At 36.3% G+C, this 21,552-nt stretch overlaps 2 protein-coding genes across 2 annotated transcripts in view; both read left to right on the top strand.

Moving 5' to 3' along the window:
* The window catches only part of fam20cb (FAM20C golgi associated secretory pathway kinase b), a 41,449-nt gene extending 32,215 nt beyond the window's left edge, over positions 1-9,234 (top strand). The window contains exons 5-11 of the mRNA XM_079397830.1: positions 1,644-1,759; positions 2,785-2,965; positions 4,134-4,243; positions 4,349-4,430; positions 4,574-4,633; positions 6,654-7,120; positions 7,631-9,234. Coding sequence (XP_079253956.1) covers positions 1,644-1,759; positions 2,785-2,965; positions 4,134-4,243; positions 4,349-4,430; positions 4,574-4,633; positions 6,654-6,912 — 808 coding nt within the window. The 3' untranslated portion in view covers positions 6,913-7,120; positions 7,631-9,234. The remainder of the gene's footprint in view (positions 1-1,643; positions 1,760-2,784; positions 2,966-4,133; positions 4,244-4,348; positions 4,431-4,573; positions 4,634-6,653; positions 7,121-7,630) is intronic.
* An 8,005-nt stretch (positions 9,235-17,239) lies between these two features.
* foxl3 (forkhead box L3) lies at positions 17,240-18,994 on the top strand (the record flags this gene model as incomplete). Its single annotated transcript, XM_079397874.1, has 3 exons — positions 17,240-17,349; positions 18,163-18,331; positions 18,578-18,994. 3 exons carry the CDS (start codon positions 17,240-17,242, stop codon positions 18,992-18,994), a joined length of 696 nt encoding a protein of 231 aa, XP_079254000.1.
* Positions 18,995-21,552: the final 2,558 nt, after the last annotated feature.

Consider the following 21,552-nt stretch of genomic DNA (forward strand, 5'->3'; position numbering starts at 1 on the left):
AAAAATACATTTTTAATCTTACTGTCTTATGCAAATTTGCTTCTCTCATATTTATTTTATTTCAATATTATTTAACTTTATTAATATATTATTTTTAAGAATATTTTTAAAAACAAATTGATGATTTTTTGGAGTGTAATGTCCTCTGTAATATATTCTACTCATTGAGCCTAGGAAGAGCCTAACAATTAGTGAATTTTAGTGATGGCCTTGGTCCACTCTGTGGAGGTCCCTCACTTGATTAACGTGTTGTTTTGTGTTGTCCTGTGTTGCTCTTTGTCAAGCACTCTGCTTCTCCTCTCCAGCAGTGTGAGCATGAGTCAGACTGAACCCAGCGTGGGTCTTGGGCACAATATAATCATTCAGCTGGCCCGGCCCGGCGCAGACCGGACTGGTCCGCCTCACTTCCATCTACACATCTGGTCGGGAGTAAAATCTAGTCGGTACACACAGGCATGTGTGTGGGTAGAAAGCACAAACCAAGAACGTAAAAAAACACCAGCTTTTCTAAATAAAGTTCATCTGGGTTAGACAAAAGTGCAGGTTGTTATTTCTATTTTAAAGCACCATCACCCAGTGGGCCTCTCTGTTCTTCGCAAGCCCACCACGGCTATATCTGACAACGTACCATTAATTATCTGATTTTAGTCGATGGGAAACACTCACAGTAGCGTGGCTTTGGGGAGGAAGTCAGTATTGAAGGAGACGAATGGTTTGAAAAGACAACTTTTCATTTGCCCCACAGTTCCCTCTGAGTTATACATCGGACAGTGAGAGAGGAGGAAAACGCTCCTGCACACAAACTCTCTCTGTCATCTCTGTCAGCATGACTGGGCAATTAGTAGCTTCAAGTGCTTTTATCCCTTAGGCCCCGTCCATTAGTTGTTTTCAGGGTGATTTTTTTCTAAGTTGCCCTGTCAGCAGAGGGTCTTCACTTGCATGCGGGGTGAATAGGTCTTAAAACATGGATGAGCAAACCACACTCGCTCATAACCGGTTCATTCAGAAAGAAAGCCTACTTATTTCTCACATTCAGCAATAAATTCAGTTTTGTTCAAGGTCAATTCTGTCAAAAGATACAATCAATTATGAATAAACATTTATTATTTGCTAAGTTATGAAATATGAAATACACAGTAATTAAGTGTTGCGATAAAATAAAAAAAAGGTTTCATCTCTTAACAGGGCATTAATTTATTATTCAAAATCTATGTAGAATAGTTTGAGCGCCCTCTACTGGTAAAAGTTAAACAAATTTTGCACACCATAGTTTCGTTCAACAGTTTGCTATATGAATGTGGTCATTTGATTGTAAGTTAATTTATTTAATTAAATAATGTTATATTTTACATAATGTTATATGCATATTGTATAATGTTAAATGTAACATTATGTATATGTATATTAATAACTATGCATTATGTATCATGTATTTTCAGGAGCAAATAGCTAATAGATGTGTGTGTGTGTGATCTGTACACAGTATGCACATATTTTATCAGTCAAAAAATAATAATTTGAACTAGTTTGTCTAACACATGATGTTTACGCTACGTTGTGTCCTGTAACTCAGCAGTGAACCTAGTGTGTAAAGTGAACATATTATGAAAACAAACAAAAAATTCTCACTGATTGATCAACAGGATCCTGGATTTCCGGCGAGTGCCACCAGTGACTGGGCGACTGGTGAATATGACCAAAGAGATACGAGATGTGACCCGTGACAAAAAACTGTGGAGAACCTTTTTCATTTCACCAGGTACTGAACGCCCAGCAGTCACTTTTCTTCTCTTCACTTCACTTCTATTCTGTTACCATCAATTGATAAGCACTGAATATGTTAGTGTTAGGGTGAAGTTAGTGAACTAGTTTTACCCAAACAACCATAACTGAGGCAAGATCAAGTCTTTTTTTGCTATCATATTTTGTATACTGTATTTCCTCTGTGCTTTAAACATTTTTATGTATACCCTCGTCAGAGGAGACTGTGATTTTCTCTTACTATTGCAAGAAAGCAGTAGATGGCGCTGTTGGTAAATTCATTTTCAAGTGAGACCTCATTTGACACCAACTTCAGAATTGGCCATATGATCCCCTTTATAGGCTGAAGTTGAAAAATATTCGCTGGCTTTCTAAAGATTTTCTACATTTTTGTAAATGTTTTTGTAATAAGTCTCTTATGCATTAATTTGATCAAAAAATACAGTAAAATCAAATAAATAAATGTAAAACTGTAACCTGAATGCAATGATAGTCTGCTAAATGCATTAAAAAATAAATTAAATAAATAAAAAAACATGTTTTTAGGTGAAACAGGATATTAAACAAAAATGTTGTTAAAAACATTCACAAAATTAATTTGTGAAAAATTTCTTATTAGTCATACTATTGATTTTCTCTGAAATTGTTTAAAAGTGTGATTTTCCTTTTAATTAGAGGAACCAACAGTATTGTAAAGTAGACAAAAATGTTTAATGTAATAAGTAAAACTAAATACATTTCTAGTTAAATATCTAATGTAATCTTTCTTTTTTTTATTAAATGCTTAAGGAGGATTTATCATATTTGCTATATTAATTACTTTTGATTAATTCGATTTACATATGTTTTTTCACTAAGACATAATTTAATGAAATTGTGCACATTAAGAGCAGAACATGCCTTACTGGTGTAAATTAGGTCATTTTTAATTTAATGTTGACGTTAAAATAATCATTATAAATATGAACTGTATGTGTCATCATTTTAAGGGGTTTGTTTTATTACACCCTATCATCTCTCCAGCCAATAACATCTGTTTCTACGGTGAATGTTCGTACTACTGCTCCACTGAGCATGCTCTGTGTGGGAAGCCTGACCAGATCGAGGGTTCTTTAGCAGCATTTCTGCCCGACCTGGCCTTGGCCAAGCGCAGGACCTGGAGAAACCCCTGGAGACGATCCTATCACAAACGCAAGAAAGCAGAGTGAGGACCACACAGCACACTTTGTTTAGATAAATTCAATTCAAGAATATAAATATATATATATATATATATATATATATATATATATATATATATATATATATATATATATATATATATACACTACCGCTCAAAAGTTTGGGATCATTAAGATTTTTTATATTAAGTTTCTTCTGCTTATCAAATTTAATTAGTGAAATATTATTGCAATTTAAAATAACAGTTTTCTATTTTAATATACTTTAAAAGATTGTTTCTTTCTGTGATCAAAGCTGAATTTTCAGCATCATTACTCCAGTCTTCAGTGTCACATGATCCTTCAGAAATCATTCTAATATTCTGATTTATTATCATTGTTTGAAACCGTTGTGCTGCTTCATATTTTTTGGGGGCGCTGTGATATGTTTTTAGGATTCTCTGATTAATAAAAAAGTTAAAAAGAACAGCATTTATTTAAAAAAATAAATTTTGTGTTACAATATACAATGCTATTTAAAGTTTGGGTCGGTACTTTTTTTTTTCTTTTTCTTTTTTTAAAGAAATTAATACTTTTATTCAGGAGGGTTGTGTTAAATGAGTAAAAAGTCATAGTAAAGACTTATAATGTTAGAAAATATTTCTATTTTTTAAAGTATATTAAAATAGGAAACCAATATTAGAAATTGCAATAAGATTTCACAATGTTACTGTTTTTTCTGTATTTTTGATCAAATAAATACAGCCTTGATGAGCAGAAGAGACTTCCTTAAAAAACATTAAAAATCTTACTGATCCCAAACTTTTGAGCGGCAGTGTATATATATATATATATATATATATATAGATATATATATATAGATATATATATATGTGTGTGTGTGTGTGTGTTTGTAGATTTTTTGTATATTTAAATGTTAAAGATTAGCTGTCTTAGCATGAAACACTTTCACACAGTGCTGAAATAATTGATATAGAGGCTGAATTAGAGGATATATCCTGAATGTGAGGGTATTAAACATGCAACATGTTTTATCTGCTCAGTTCTAATGATCCAGTTTCTCTTCAGATTACCATGATAGCCCTCTGGTGTCTTATTACAATGACCTTCATCATGTTGTGCTGTTTTTCATTGTACAGTGTTTGTGTTCGTGTAAGCTAATGAGGTGTGTGTGTGTGTGTGTTTTTATAGGTGGGAGGTGGATCCAGATTACTGTGAGGAGGTGAAGCAGACACCACCCTATGACAGTGGCACACGCCTGCTGGACATCATGGACATGACCATTTTTGATTTCCTCATGGGTAAGAGGATTTCACAGAAGTGCATCATTTGTTTCTGAATGCAAATTTGAAGCTGAAATTCAATCAAGCTAAGTCATAAATAATAATGTTTATATATCTTCAAAGGAAATATGGATCGTCATCATTATGAGACATTTGAAAAATTTGGAAATGAAACTTTCATTATTCACCTTGATAATGGAAGAGGGTAAGACATTTTATCTTGATTTCTTTAACTCTCATAATACAACTAGCTTCTTCAATTCATTATTTTAAATATGCATTTTTTATTCTATGGAGTATTGTCATAAAATAAATAAATTTCTGTCTCATTTCTCTTTTCATCTTCAGCTTTGGTAAACATTCTCATGATGAGCTCTCCATACTGGTGCCTTTGAGTCAGTGCTGCAGGTTAGTATTTATTGGGTCATTCCACGAAATCGGTGCCTTTTCCACTTGGAAAATGTACAAAATAAAATAAGTTTAATCAATATCTTTTAAATATCCATGAAATGAAGACACCTTAAAATGACAATAAATTGTATTGTGCCATCTCAGGCTATGTAATTTATTATTTTATCACTAATTTTCTACCTTATGTTTTGGTATTTTTGTCAACCCTGTTACCGACACAAGCGTTACTAGATACTATAGTTTATTTAGAACTCATATGCCACTGACTGATATAGGCATTAGCTCAATAATATACCAAGGGTGACCTTTAAACTGCTTGAATTTTACACAGACAATCTTTAAAAACAGGGTCAAACCTAATCTATGTCATCCCTGTTACCCAAATGTCAAAACCTGTAATTGCTAGCTAATAGTCAAGTTCACAAAAGCACATATTGCACACTTTGAAAGGATTTTACTTGTAGGATTATATTAAATGTACAAAATAATTGTTTAAATTTTAAAAATGGTAACAGGATTGACATTGCATGATCAGTCAAAATCATAAACTCAGTCAAGCCTCATAAATCATCAAAAAATAGAACATATAGAGGAGTGAGAGAAACATGCTTGTGTTTTAAGTGTAGGTTACAGAGAGATGATGTAACCTCCCAGAAATGATGTCACTTGAATGTACATTATTTTACAAGGGTTTTTTGATGAGGGTAACAGGGCTGACATGAAATCAGGGGACACCTGATTTATATTTTATAGAAAAAATGCATACTCATGCCAAAAACATTGCTTAACAATGAGACTATATTTAGAACAATATGCAAATGTGATTTTTATATAATTTTGCCTTCATTTTGCAAATTAAAAGTCCTGCTGAAAAAGAAAAATCATAGCGAGGGACAAGCCAGAAACCTTACTCTTACTAGCATAAATGCTATTTAAATTATTTAAAATAATATTTAATTGACTGATGTAGTATTGATGAAAGCATACATAGTACTTTTATGTTTTTAAATTGCACAAATATGAAATCTATGTTTGAAAGTTGTTTGAATCAAGGCTGTCAAATTAAGGAGCATTTAACAGGCATTTCACTATTTGTATGGTAGAAATTATCAATAAAAGTTGACCTGTTTTATAAATGTCATTTAATTATTCTATTCTATTATTATGTGATTAATTGCAATAGAGTACAACATTCAAGTTCTTGACTTTTAACAATGAACTTATAAACTTATAAACATTATTAACAGACCTGTTGTGTTCTATGAGGTTGTTAATCGATGGTTTTGTTAAAGCTATTATTTTAATACATTTTTTAGATAATGTTTAAATAGCGGAATTCGTGGTAATGGGTACTATATTACCCATAATGCAGTACAGGTAATTCCTCCAATCAGAGTCACACCAAGCAAATCACCCTCTTCCATGATTCAGCACTGACATAAACTAGTGAGTCTCCCTATGCTCTCAAAATACTTCAACAAACCTATACAATTTAATGGAGGGCTATGTATATATGTATATTTTGCAATAAACTTAATAAAATATATTGTTGTCAGAGATATTATCAGCAACTTTAAATTTTTTTAATTCAGTTATATCATTCGCTATGGAATTGTAATTGTAGTTATTTCCCTCTGCTGTCAAAGCACACAGTCTTGTACCTTTGTCTTTTTGCCTGATTTTTAAATACACATTTTTTGCTTCAAATCAAGGTTTTGTGATGTTGTGATTCAACTCATAGCTGGTTGGAGTGATTCCTGGCTTACAACACTTTAACAAAGACTTTACTTTTTTTTTTTTTTTAAATACTCCAATGCTGCAGAAAAAGTGGGCAAACACTTATTAACTAATTTCCTAATGGCATGATTTCATCCTAATTCATTCACTAATATCCTAAAATGTCGTAATTTCATCCTAATTCATCCCACAACAAAATGCATTGATAAATTATTACATAAATGATTGGAAATGACTTGGTGGTTTTTGGTTAGTGATTTTGACTATCTGTTTGACCCAGGGTGAAGAAGTCCACTCATTTACGGCTTCAGCTGTTGGCAAAGGAGGAGTTCAAACTGAGTGCTCTGATGGAGGAAAGTCTGCAGACTGATACGCTGTCACCCATCCTTATTCGGCCTCATCTGGAGGCCATGGACCGCCGGCTGCGCCTGGTGCTCCAGGTACTGGCTGACTGCATTGAGAAGGAGGGCTACAGTAACGTAGTAGAGGATGACCTGCTCGTGGAGGGTTTGAACACGGGCACAGCCCCACAAAGGTAGTGGGCACAAACTGATCAGGCGGCTCCTTTGAAGTCCCACCACAGCTCTATAGACCATGAACGTCTTGCAAGAGATGCTCTTGTTGATAAACTTTTCTGAATTCAGTGAATTCCAAAGACTAATTCCTCAACTAATGGACCATGTGTTCAAATAAAGACACGCAGTTGACAGAGAAAGAGACAGTGTTCTGCAGTCCTACATCCAAAATGTAAGCTGATCTTCACATGTAGCAGCCAGTGTTGTAAAGCAGTGCTTCTCAACTGGTGGACTGTCACCTTAAAATGGGCTTGTCTGATGTAGACAGCTGAGAACAAAACAACACTTAAATGCAAATAATAAAATAATTATAATAATAAAAACATATTATTAGTATTATTATTGCAGCTTATAAAATACATAATAATAATAAAACAGAAATAATAATAAATATATATTGATGGATTATTAATAATAATTATAGTTTATTAAAACAACAAATGATCCTATTCAGCTTTTGTTTGTATAATTTGGTATATTATTGGGCCTAAGCAATAATAAAAAATTGTATTATTATTATTACTTGATAAAAATAATGTGGGGTTTCTTTTTCTATTTAGCCTTTGGTTCTGTGTTGCCATTGTCTAATGTGAGATGCAAAGCAAAACCAGTTGAGAACCACTGTTATAAAGGATCTAAATAAATACATAACAAAAATTCATATATTTCCATGTTTTTACAGAACACCATTTAACCAGTATTTGCTGTCCCTTTGGGAAACTATTTGAACTTTAAAGTTTTTTTTATTTTAAAGAAATAAGCAAAGGATGTGCAGGACATAGCATCGGCTACAGTGAATGATGACGTTTTTCCAGCTAAAGAAGGAAACATTTCGGCTGATATTTCAGTTCAAACTTATGAGGAACTACATCTTCACAAACGCTCTCACCGCTGTACGTGACGTGTGCACCTTTGTCTGAATATACGTGGACTTTCATGCCTTCAAATAAAATCCTTTATACTCTCTCCATACCAAGGAGGAATGAGAGGAACTGTGCTTTCATATAGCAATGTATTTTTCTTGACCTTATTTAGGACAAAATGCTTTGAGTGAAATGTGAGTTTTCTCAGAAAAGTGTCCTGTCTTTCATGTTATAGCTGATCAGAGGTTATTTATTGAGTTCCATATTTATTATTCCAAACATGCCATTCATAAATTCTGTTACAAATCAAAGAGGTAGATTCAGCTAGTACATTAAACCAGTTGCAGTATTTGTGCTAATGTGAGTAGATAAGTAACAATGTATATGTTTGAAAAAAGTTGATGGTTTATTGGATTTCAAAGAAATGTCCTTGTAACAACTCGCATCATTTCCAGCATATCAGATCTTTTTTCAGTCATATGTTAGGCAATATCAAAAACTGAACGTTTGAATATCAATAATCAATATTGTCGAGTGTGACTGCTGCATTTCCACCCACGTGACCTAAAAATGTAGATCTTAAATTGCACAAAGATGCTGATTAATAATGTCAAATCCATGAATCACTGTAGAATTTTCATGCTATTAAATTAAAATTTTGAAAAACTGTTTTACTGTGCTCAGAGGAGTATGTGAATGATGTTTTTTTTTTTTTTTATCTATATGATGGTCTCATGGTTACACATCTTTAGTCCTCTGTTTCTGAATTAGCATTCTATTGCAGAATTTTGACCACAGTAAAATAAACATGAATAATTACATTAAATTGGGATTTTAAGAAATGTTTTTAGAAACTACTCAGCTCTTAAAGAAACAGTACATGACAGTTAACTGAAGCATTATTACCGCTTGGGTTTTAGTAGCCCAAAGTCATTGGCAGAAGCACAGAGGTCATGTTAGTTTTGCTGATTGAGCTATTTTCTTAGTATAATTTTGTATATATGATATGCTTCAGCGTATGTATAGCCTGTACATTGTAACATTTAGTGTCTTTTTAGTTGAGGGTGGGAAGGGTGTTGATGTTTATGCTGAGCTCTCTACAGCCTTTGTACTACGAAACACGTTTCTACTAACTGCTGAAAAAGTTGTGTAAATATGTGAATTCAGTGCCTGTACAATTAGAGATATACTTGAATACTCGGTTGTGGAGATGACAGAGTAATCAGCAGAATAAATGTGGTTTATCATACCATGGCTACACCACAGTTCCATACATTTTAATGTTTTCTTTATATGTACAGTTAGTATTTTCACATCAAAGAAATACAGTATGTTTTGCTGTTGCTGTCATATTTAGTCTCTTATGGGGACTTTTTGTTTCAGTTTTTCTCCTTGGTTATGGTGCAATAAACAAAGATTAAGCAAATGGTCTTATACAGATGTTCTTTTTTGAATATATATGTATAATAATTTAATTTTAATAACGATATACTTGTGAATACATCAGGCATTATGTTAACACTGGTGTTTATTTAATGCAGAGTTAAGTTTGTTGTGTATAGTCACTGCACTCTTAGAAAAAAAGGTTCTTTGGGGTTCTATATAGAACCCTCGGTTTCTATACTCAACTCCAAAGAACCCTTTATGCCAAAAAGGTTCTATATAAGGAGAAAGAACCCTTTTTGACACAAAAGGGTTCTTTGGGCTAAACTATGCTTTATGTATATTTACACATAGGCTATTTAAAATGATTATACTACATTATATTTGTGCGTTTATTTCAATTTTACTTTGACACACCTTTATTTCAAAGAAAATAAACTTAAAATTTACATCTGCACTGAATCAACCTATTATTATACCAACAAACTGATCTGGTAGAAATACATGCGTTCTAGCAGTGTATAGCAATCTGGACAGTTTGATGTATTTATTAATAGGTACAGGATAGTCTTCTATTTAATCAGCATACTAACATGATTACAAGTTCTAGTCATCATGTCATGTAAGATGCCGTATCTTACATGACATGATAACTAGAACTTGTCTTCAGTTAAACAAGGAGAAAACTGAAGTCATTGCATTTGGAAACAAAGATGAAGTTCTCAAGGTGAATGCATACCTTGACTCTAGGGGTCAAACAACTAAAAATCAAGTCAGAAATCTTGGGGTGATTCTGGAGACAGACCTTAGTTTCAGTGGTCATGTCAAAGCAGTAACTAAATCAGCATACTATCATCTCAAAAACATTGCAAGAATTAGATGTTTTGTTTCCAATCAAGACTTGGAGAAACTTGTTCATGCCTTTATCACCAGCAGGGTGGATTACTGTAATGGTCTCCTCACCGGCCTTCCCAAGAAGACCATTAGACAACTGCAGCTCATCCAGAACGCTGCTGCCAGGATTCTGACTAGAACCAGAAAATCTGAGCATATCACACCAGTCCTCAGGTCCTTACACTGGCTTCCAGTTACATTTAGGATTGATTTTAAAGTACTTTTACTCGTTTATAAGTCACTCAATGGCCTAGGACCTAAATATATTGCTGATATGCTCACTGAATATAAACCAAACAGACCACTCAGATCATTAGGATCGAGTCAGTTAGAAATACCAAGGGTTCACACAAAACAAGGGGAGTCTGCTTTTAGCTATTATGCGGCCCACAGTTGGAACCAGCTTCCAGAAGAGATCAGATGTGCTAAAACATTAGCCACATTTAAATCAAGACTCAAAACTCATCTGTTTAACTGTGCATTTGTTGAATGAGCACTGTGCTATATGTCCCAACTGACTGCAATACATTTTATGTATAATCATTTTCTTTAAATTTATTTTAAATCATTTTCTTTATCATTTTAAAATTCCTTGTTTTTATTATTTTTATTTCCATGTTTTTATTGATTTTAATGTCTATTTCACTTTCTTTTATGTAAAGCACTTTGAATTACCACTGTGTATGAAATGTGCTATATAAATAAACTTGCCTTGCCTTGCCTATTCATAACTAGAACTTAAACCGCTGTTTAAGCTTCAACGGTTAACGTCACTGTGCGCTCGGCTCTCAGGAGAGCGACGGTTACATTGGTAAGTGAGAAAATTAACAAATTTTAGCTTATTTTAAGTACTTTTACCTAAACCCTTGTGATTTTTAGTTAGCCTAACCTTACACGTTTATTTCAAGAAGCTAAAAGAAGAAAGGTAGTTTATCGCGTTGTCCAGGCCTGTTTATCATTTTTAACATGAATCCCTAAAGTATCTTGATAAAAACTGTTGTGAATTGATTAATAATGCTGGCGAGAGTTCATGATATAGTCTAACGTATTTTTTTTGTTTTGCCCTGTAGACTGTATTGGACACATAACGTTATAGGAAAAGATGAAACAAAGTTTCGGTCAAATCACCGTCAGACTGCCTATAAACATGAATTCAGACCAAGAAGAACAAAGAGAAGCAGCTGATGGAGATGTTTCCTTTTTTCTGAGGATAACTGTGAGTATTTGGTGTTTGCAGTTATAGTATAGTAAAATATAATTATTTGTTGTGCTGAAGTAATTGTATATTATTCTAAACACGCTGTATTTGGTTGTTGTAGATGTGCATCTATCTCAGAGAGCACTTTTAAAGTTTTACCACCAGTTTATCAGAGTTTGGAAAAGTGGAAGTCAGAGGAAACATGCTGTAAAACAATAACACAAAAGGTACATTATTTCTTTTTCCTCAGAGTACCAACTGAAACTCATCAATCAGCTAATCTGAAGTTACTGATAACTTTTTTTTCTTCTATTTTCCACCTTTTATCATGCAGGTTCTTATGATTGATTGATACATAAATAAATATTTTGCACGGTCACTGCACGTCTGGACTCTGGAGTGCATCATAACTTGTTTGTTCATCAACATACAGATGAAAACATCACACTCCTAACTAATTCAAGGACGTTTTAAGAGATTCCTTTCTTTTTCCTGTTGTGTCCCTTTCTTGTTCTAATAAATGTTTTTCTGACATGTATCCCCATCTTAGGATGTCAAGCCTAATCATCGCAAGGACAGTTAGCATCAAAATGGATGCATCACTGACCAATAACACAGAGATGCCAGAAGTATCTGTTTGCGGTCTACTTTTTGTTCAGTAGGAGCATCCAAAAGCCATCACTCAGTTAATTTCAATCAGCACTATTTAGCCATTCCCAGTGCTATATATTTAATGCTTATAAATTGAAAAACAATACTATAGTTAGCTCCCTTTTCAGAAACATGTGGTTCACCATCTTTCATGGGTTACAGAATTGGGGAAAGTTGCAGCATACAAAAAAAAAGAAAAAGTCAGACTACTTGGTTTATAGGAGAATGTGGAGTAAATACTTGACATTTATTTAAGGTAAAGGGTAATGGCCTGGTGGTGAGATGCAAAATAAGAGTGTCATTAATATACCGGTACTATTTGATGACAAACTTTTCACATTCTAACTTTACTTAGGCTATGTATTTATTTAAAATAATAATAATAATAATTTTTTGCAAGTTAACTTTAAGTTTATTTAGTTGTGCATTCCATTCAGATGTTTTTTTTTTTTTTGTGGTTTCTTAACATATCAACATATATTTGTGACTGACATGTTGGATGGGTGAGTAAGGTGGAGGGGGTTGCAAAAACAATATTTCTAAAACGGAGAGATTTAGACAGGTAAAAATGATTTTAAAAAGCATGAATAAATAAAGAAACATGGATTTATGTTAATCTCTATAACTGTTGCACTATACATTGCTGTGTTATATATCGCTTGTCACAGTAAATGCTAGTAAAAATGTCTTAAATGATCACATCTCCTTGATGTGTTATGCTTATGGATATTTAAGTTTTTCTAGTGATAAATTAGTTATATGAGCTGTTTAAGCCTTAAAATTTAATTAAAACAAAAAATTAATCCAAAGAATGATCCCATGATGGGAACCCCTAAAGGGTTCTATATAGAACCTTTTTCCTGGTTCTTTTAAAGGGTTCTTTTGATTGAACCCTTAAAATGGGTTCTATATAGAACCTTTTAGGGGTTCCAAATACGTGCGCCTTTTAACGTTCTATATAGAACCCTTTTTAAGGGTTCAATCAAAAGAAGTGTGCTTTTCACTGTTGTTTTTTTGTCCATAAAAAAAAATTGACATTATCACTAAAAAGCATTTACAGAAAATATCTTTGCTTTTATTTAATTGCTACAAAATCACATTTAGAACAATTGTTTGTTCTATAAGTGATAAAATGTAGATGTTTGTTTAAATAATTGATCAATCATCCAGACCAACCTAATGACCAGAGGCCACGTAGAAACATTTTATGCTATAGTGGTTACAATTAAAGTGATTAGGAAATATCTGAACTGTTTTATAACATGGTTCTTTATATATTAGCTCATAATTGTCACACTCTGCCCGGGAGCACGGAAACACGGAGACCAGGAGACGAGGAATTCACAAACACGAGAATCTTTAATCCAACGAGGAGCATGGGAGGCACAGGAAACACATCACGGACAGGGAAGACAATTTCAACGACCGACAAAACTAACTGAAAGGACTGGGGCTTATAAACACAGGATAACGAGGGAACTAAGGAGACACACCTGGGATCAAATTAACAATTAACATGAGGGAGAAACTGGGTCACAGAACACATGGGGAGCAAAAACACAACAAAAACAGGTCCAAGATCCTGACATATCGCCCCCCTCCCGGAAGGTGCGTCCTCGCACCATAGAAACATCCAAAGGGGAGGGACGGGTGGGAACTAGGGAGGCGGCTCAGGAGGAGGACGGATACCCGGGAGGGGGCCAGCAGACAGAGACCAAGGCGGTGACGAAGGAGGGAGGAGCCAGGGAAGAGACAGGAGGGACCCGGAGCAGGAGGCGCTCAGCTGGACCCAGGCCACAGCCGTGAAGATGGCCCACGGTGGAGCCGACGGAGGGAGGAGCCGTGGAGGAGGGATGGCCGCCGACTCCAGGGGGCCGGCCAACGGCGGTGGAGCAGGTGGTGGAGGAGCCCGAGGCGGAGACGGAGAGCCAACGAGCCAGGGGGATGCTGAGGATCCGGGGGGACAGGGTGGAGCCGAGGGCTCTGGCGACCGAGGTGGAGGCAGAGACCCGGAGATCCGCGGCGGAGCCGGAGCGACTGAGGACCAAGGTGGAGCTGGAGGGAGGAAGGAGCCCAACGGAGCCGGTGGGACGGAGCGACGAGGCGCAGCCAGAGGAGAGGAGTCCAGAGGCGATGGCGGGTCGACGCCCGACCAAGGCGGAGCCGGAGGGACGAGGGAGCCCGGTGGAGCTGGTGGATCGAGGGGTGACGGTGGAGGCGAGGGAGCTAGGAGCCGAGGTGGAGCCACTGGGTCTACGGGCCGAGGAAGAGTCCGGGCCGAGGAGGCTGGAGGCAGAGGTGAGGGATACTCCAGCCCCGGCGACGCTGGAGGATGGCAGACCCACGGGGCTCGCACCGTACCGATAGGGGGCTGAGGGCGAGCGGGGAGGCTGCCAGACGACAGCGGTGGAGGATGCAGGAGCGGGTGGGAGGGTGGACATTTGCGAGGAGCCGGCACTGGAGGGCGCTCGGGCAGCGCGGACTCTCGGGGGTGACCTTGCAGCACGGAGCTGGACGGAACCAGCGGGGACGCAGGAGAGCTGGACGGGACCAGCGGGGACACAGGAGGGCACTTGCGAGGAGCCGGTACTGGAGGGCACTTTAGAGGAGCCGGCACTGGAGATTCGGACGCCCCCTCTCTGTCCAGCAGTCCCAGATCTGTCCTCAGCTCACCCTCAGCCGCGGTGCAGGGGGCGGAGCTCCACTCCGCGCTCACACCGTCCACGGCTTGCTCCCTCGCGGTGGGCACTGATGCCGGCTCTCGCACCTGGGCTGACGGGTTGGGCTCAACTTCCGGGGCGATCATCCGCTCAGTCGCTCAGCTTCGCGCTGGCTCGCAGATCGCGGCGGGAAATGGCTCTCCGTCATCGGTGGGCTCGGGCTGGTGCTCCGCACCGCGGGGAGATGGTGGGCTGGGCTCTGGGTCTGGAGTGGATCTGGCGAGATCATCCTCTGAAGAGACTGTGAGGGGTGATCCGTTTCTCGCCAGAATCCACTCCATAAAGGCGGCGAAATCCTCTCGAGGACCATCTTCGGACGACAGCGCTCTGCACGCGGTGTTCAGGCTTCCATGAAAGAATGAGCAGAGCACGTCGTCCGGGTAGCTGGTGGTGTTCGCTAACAACAAGAACAGTCTTGTATGGTCCTCGAGAGATCGGTCCCCCTGCTCCAGCAGGAGGAGGAGGAATTCGGGCCGGAAAAAGGGATCCATCAGGGCACTACGGAAATAAAAACACTGGGAAAAAACAGAAAACAAAACGGAGGGTACAAACGGAGGTAACTGTTTTCGGTCGGTCGTTCTGTCACACTCTGCCCGGGAGCACGGAAACACGGAGACCAGGAGACGAGGAATTCACAAACACGAGAATCTTTAATCCAACGAGGAGCATGGGAGGCACAGGAAACACATCACGGACAGGGAAGACAATTTCAACGACCGACAAAACTAACTGAAAGGACTGGGGCTTATAAACACAGGATAACGAGGGAACTAAGGAGACACACCTGGGATCAAATTAACAATTAACATGAGGGAGAAACTGGGTCACAGAACACATGGGGAGCAAAAACACAACAAAAACAGGTCCAAGATCCTGACAATAATGGCATGATAATTAAAAGCTGTCCCACTTTATTTAACACATTAAGGTAAAATGAGACCGTATTTAAAATAGAACCTCAGATATAATTAGATATAATTTTCAATAAATGAAAAATATATACTTCTTCAAAATGTGGTGCAAAAGCAATGCAAACATTAATAATGTTTTAAAGTAAATTATGAGTTATGTAGTTTTTTGTTTGGTGAGCATCTAAATAGTGCTGTAAAACAACTCTACAAGATGAGTATGATGAAATATTTTCAGACTATTAAGGAATATTGTTTTCTTTAAATAGGCTAATAAAATCAATAAGGCTTTAATCATAACAATTATGACTTGGTATATCATTCTAAAATCAATATTAATTAAACAAACCATTATTAAATAATGTATTGTGATATACCATAATAAATACATTTACATTACTGTATTTTAATGTAGCTTTTATTTTTTTAAATAGAAAGATAAAAGCCTAAACATGTTAAAAGTTTATTCTGACATCTGCAGGTCACTACAGTGACTTCACAGGAATACATCCATTAGGCATGTCAGCTATTCCTAATGAAATATATTAGCCTAAATGTTATACACCTATAACATTCGATACAAATGGAGAAACGACAGGGTCATTTTTCCCCCTACCTTTCAACTAGCCGATCTGGGGCAGTTTCGCCTGAAGCCCTGGTTAATGTCTGCCCCTGGTGCACAGTGTTTTTCTGCTTGTGCAGTAATGGTCTTGTGTGGAGTGGTCTGGTCTGGGGGGACAGGGACTGCAGCAATCAGAGCAGCCGCAGACGGTCCAGCAGAGGAAACGGCATCATGGGAACGGAGCGGGACAGTTATCAGATCGCACTCTCTGTGCACTCAGACAGGAAACGCCACATGAGCGCAAATATCTGTCTGATCATTACTCGCGTTTGTAAACTTGTTCTAGCCTCAAATCCTTGTTCAAGCCTCACCTGCTAGAATATCAAATCAATTGCATTTTTTGACGAAATGCATAATTTAATCAGAAAAACGAATGAGTTCGGTCCCAGATGTCCGAGCAGCATGTGTCCAAACAAGGAAGCGAGATCGATCTGAGGCCACACACAGATATCTCGCGCCGCGGGCTGTTTGCTCGTGTTTCTCGGTCCCTCATATGCCACTTAATGTTCTTTTGAACACACATCCCGTTTTTAGTCACGGAAACACAATTTATGGCTATTATGCCGCATTATAGATTGCATCTACAGAAGCCGAGAGTTGTTGCCGAGAGATATGTGATTCAGGGGCCACAACTCAACTCAACTCAACTCAACTCAACACAAACAACCTGAAAGAGTTAAGACTAAAGACACGAGAAACATGTTTGTTAATGTTTCATTCGTCATTCAATTATAGTTAAGAGTTAAGAGGATCAGACTATAAAAAGAAACACGACAAAACAAAACATCTAATCCCGAGTAGGACCGGACCACCCAGAATCAAAGAGTGAATGAGTGACTAGAGTTTGTTGATCACGCCCCGGGTTCAGACGTTTACAGTAGTCCCAGTCATGTACGCCCATTATATGAGCATCTGAGCAGCAGCCGGTCACTTCCCCTACACACACACACACACACACAAACACTTCTCATGAGAGCTGCTTCATTTGTCTTGGCCAGCTAGAGCCTTTCTCATTACTAGAAACCATAAAGGCTTGCCACCCTGGACTTCTGATGATGTTTGACAGTTCGCAATATCCTTATAACTGTTTTAACTATGACGGAGAAGGATACCCCTCATGTGGCACTGATGAAGAGAAGAAAGTGTGTCGACCAGCTTACAGGTATTTCATTATTATTATTATTTTGTTAATTGTTATTAGCCTATATTATATTATATTATATTATATTATATTATATTATATTATATTATATTATATTATATTATATTATATTATATTATATTATATTGTCTTTGATGTAAAAAGTAGTAATAGTAGCCTAATTTACTAATTAATTATGTATTAATTTAATAAATATTTTTTTTTTATTTAGCACTTATACAATAATTTTGTAAATTAGGCTAAATTAAATGTTAGTTGATATTATTATTGTTATTATATTTTTTATTATTTCATATTTCAAAATGTATTTCTAAACTTGGTACATTAATGACGTGTTAAGCATTACAGAGGGTAATAACATTTATAAGTAATTAATGAAATCTTATAATATATTTTTAAAAAATTAAGTTATGAAATTAATTTATATTATGTATATATGTGAATGTGTATATGTATGCATTTGTTTATATATATATTTATAATTACATGTATTAATAATTATAATTATAGTAATTTTAGCGATTATGAAAAGTTGTCTGCTGTTGGCTTGATCAGAGCGCACTTGCAATATGGAGTCTCTTACAATATTATCAATATTAATAGAGTTTCATTTAAAGTATATTAATTATATATTTAAAGTATATTTTTATATTTAAAGTATATTATTTTCATAATATTCTATTCATTATTTTGTGTGTATGAATGATTACAAATAAGCTTGTTAACCCTAAATTAGGGGATACAGACCTCTTTGAAGGGACAAATCTTTTCTTACTCTTTCTCTGACATGGGTTTTCTGTCTCTCTCTATCAGTTACATTGCACTAATAGCGATGGCTATACAGCAGAGCCCAGAGAATAAAGTTACTCTATCAGGAATCTACGAGTTCATCATGAAGAGATTTCCTTATTACAGATCCAACCAGAGGGCTTGGCAAAACTCAATTCGTCATAACCTCTCGCTAAACAGCTGCTTTATAAAGGTATGATGGAGACTGAATGTGTATGTTAATACGTAAACTTAAATTAAAAAATTTCCAATATATAAACATAACCAGGTTGTTTTGTTACGCTGTGCATCACAGGAAGTTCTGAAATCTGTGCTCAGCTACAATAAATGTTTAAGAAATAGTAAAGAAAACCCATAGTTATAATTGTAAAAGCATTATTAATAATGGTTTTTCCTAGGGGTTTGTTGTAACTGGCTGATGATTATTTGTTTTCCTCAGGTGCCCCGTATGGAAGGTAACGAGAAAGGAAAAGGTAATTACTGGACATTCGCCACAGGCTGCGAGTCCATGCTTGACCTCTTTGAAAATGGCAACTTTCGTCGCCGCCGCCGCAGACGCAACTTAAAAATGGGCCTGAAGGAGCCAGCCGAACCCTTTGCTGCCATGGACACTCATCAGGGCATTGCAGTAAGGCCCACGGATTCAGATTCTTTCTGCCCTGTGAACACTAGTCACAGATCGGCCCAAAACAACCCGCCTCTCAGCAAACCTGAGCCCGAGATCAAATTCAGCATTGACTACATTCTCTCCACGCCGGACCCTCTGCCCGGGTTCAGAGCCCCTAACAGTGGAGCTGGAGCTGTGATCCACCACCTGGAGCCACAACATCTCAATCTACACTTCTGGACCATGTAACCAAAACCATAGGATGCAGATCAGTAAATACCCTGATGTTGAAACAGCCAAAAAACTTTAAGGCTTCTATAGTGCACAAACGGTCTTTCCCATAATGCAAATTGGCTTGTCAGTAGGCACATGCAGTTTGTTGTGTGCTAGTGCTCCTGTCAGTAATCTGCTGTCGCTCATGTTAGCAAGAAATAAATAGAAATGCATATAGTGACATAAGTATAATAATATTTAATGATAATGATAATAATATATATATAGAATAATGCTCTTTTTGAAAAGATCCACATATCGTCATGAATTTTTGAAGGCATACCCTAGTAAAAAAGTAATATAATTAAAATACATTTATTTCATACTTAGAATAGTTCAAATCTATTAACATATTTACTGACATGTCGCTCACGACTTACTGATATAAAAATTATAATTACACTTTATTTGGAGTACTACTTGTGCACAATGCACGTTTCTTAACATTAAGCCTAAAATGTGTTTTAATGTCACTATTTATGAGGACTATATGATCTTTGAATAATATCGGTCTTTAAACGCAAGAAATTTAAAGTGTATGAAGTATTGTACTAGTTCCACTTTAGCTCAATCAAATATACCTCATTATATCTTTAGTTGGACTTCAGCACTACTTCCACACAATTAAAGTGCATTAAGTACAAAATTAGCTGTTCCAATTTAGCAGACTTTAAGTATACGTATGTATACCAGAAGTACAATTGCAGGGTATTTTTTATTAAGCACATAAATATGTAAATGTATTTGTAGCATAGCATGAAATAAATGTATTTCAAATACATTTTAGTATATTCATTTTTTTCACTAGGGTAGACAGTATCATACTTTTACTGTCAAAATTACTGCAGGCAATACTTTAAGTCTCCATATGTTAACATTAGTTAACATTAAATAATTAAAAATAATTTAATAATCTTAGTTAATGTTAATTATAACATTTACTAATGCTTTAATAAAATCAAAAGTTGTATCTGTTCATATTTAATGGACCTGAGTTCACATGAACATATACAGATATTTACTTTAACAAAGATTGATAAATGCTATAATAAATGTATTGCTTATTATCAGTAATATTAGCTAATGCATTAACTAATGGGACCTTATTGTAAAGTGTGACCCAAACATATCTCTCATTATCCATTCCTCCCCTTTAAAGTAAAAAGTAAAAACTGCAGATCTCATGCTCACCTGAGGTGTGTTGGTGTTGCAGGCACGGGTTTGTAGTGAAGTGTTTGCAAACAAATGCGCTAACATAGCTATGGGGTTGGTGTAATCAGCATTCCCTGCTTACTGCACAACTGCTGAACAACTCTATTGTTTACATGTTGTTTATAATGTGTATCATTGGCCCTTGACAGTCTGTGATCCGTATCAATCACTGATAGGCTGAGCATATGCTCCTCCGGGCAAAACCAGAGCTCTCCGTCTCTAAAGCCCTCCCCGGGGTGTTTTTGTAATTTCGTTTGGGAATCTCTGTTTATTTGAAAGTATCTTTAAACTTTAGACAAACAGTTTTTTTAAAAGGAGAAGTGAGATGTGCTATTCTGCTGAATCGATCACAATGTATAATAGCCCTTTTTTTGGTTTGGTCATTAGTTTTTAGTCAAAATCAAACAAGCTTATTGACCAAGTCGTATATGAAACAATAATCACAATAACTGTTAAATTTGTAGGTTTATAAGAGAAAGCAATGCTGAGATCTATGAAATATTGTTTGACTGCCAATATAAGGCAATAAAGCAGTAATCATTGAAAATATTGCTTAAAGACTCTTTCTTTCCCCGTCTACAACATTCAGGATTTGAGAAAACATTCTCTATATGTTCTAATCGTCCAAATATTCCATAAGAGATTAGATATTCGGCTATTAAAATCATAAAAAAAAACTGTGAACTGCTAACTAATATAAAGCACTCATTGAACAAAACCATAAATAAATGAACACTCTAGATTTAAGCCAGTTTTCATGAATGTTCTAAGTATTTATGATATATCATAATGAATGAAAACAAGAGTGCTTCATTTGATACATTTCTCATATATATATATAACTTCTGCGTATAAAGTAAAAAGTAAAACGTGTAAATAAAAGTAAAAAGTGTATACAAAGTAAAAAGTCCATTACACACACACATCAAGAAAATTCATATTAATGATATAGAAATGCTTTGACATATTTTAATAGACATAACTGAATATTAGCGAACTGTCAGACAAGCGCAGTCTAACCTTCTCCAAATCTCCCTAATCTCTCTGACTGACCTTTTCCATTTATATAAGGTCTGACTAAATGCGATCCAAACACTCTATTAGAATACATATCACTCATAAAGCTGGGAGTTTAGAGCGGAAGCCTGTTAACATTTATTTTCCTTCTAAGGTGTATCAATCATGGCTTGCTTTGTGCTCAGGAGGGGACATTTTTCAATTTAACCTTTATATTACGGAGTGACTGCATCAGAAAGGTTTCAACACACTTAACATGAGTGGCATTTAATATAGCATTACACTTGCAAGGTTAGCCGGAGATG

The sequence above is a fragment of the Barbus barbus genome, assembly GCF_936440315.1.
Source record: "Barbus barbus genome assembly, chromosome: 38".
Lineage (NCBI taxonomy): Eukaryota > Metazoa > Chordata > Actinopteri > Cypriniformes > Cyprinidae > Barbus > Barbus barbus.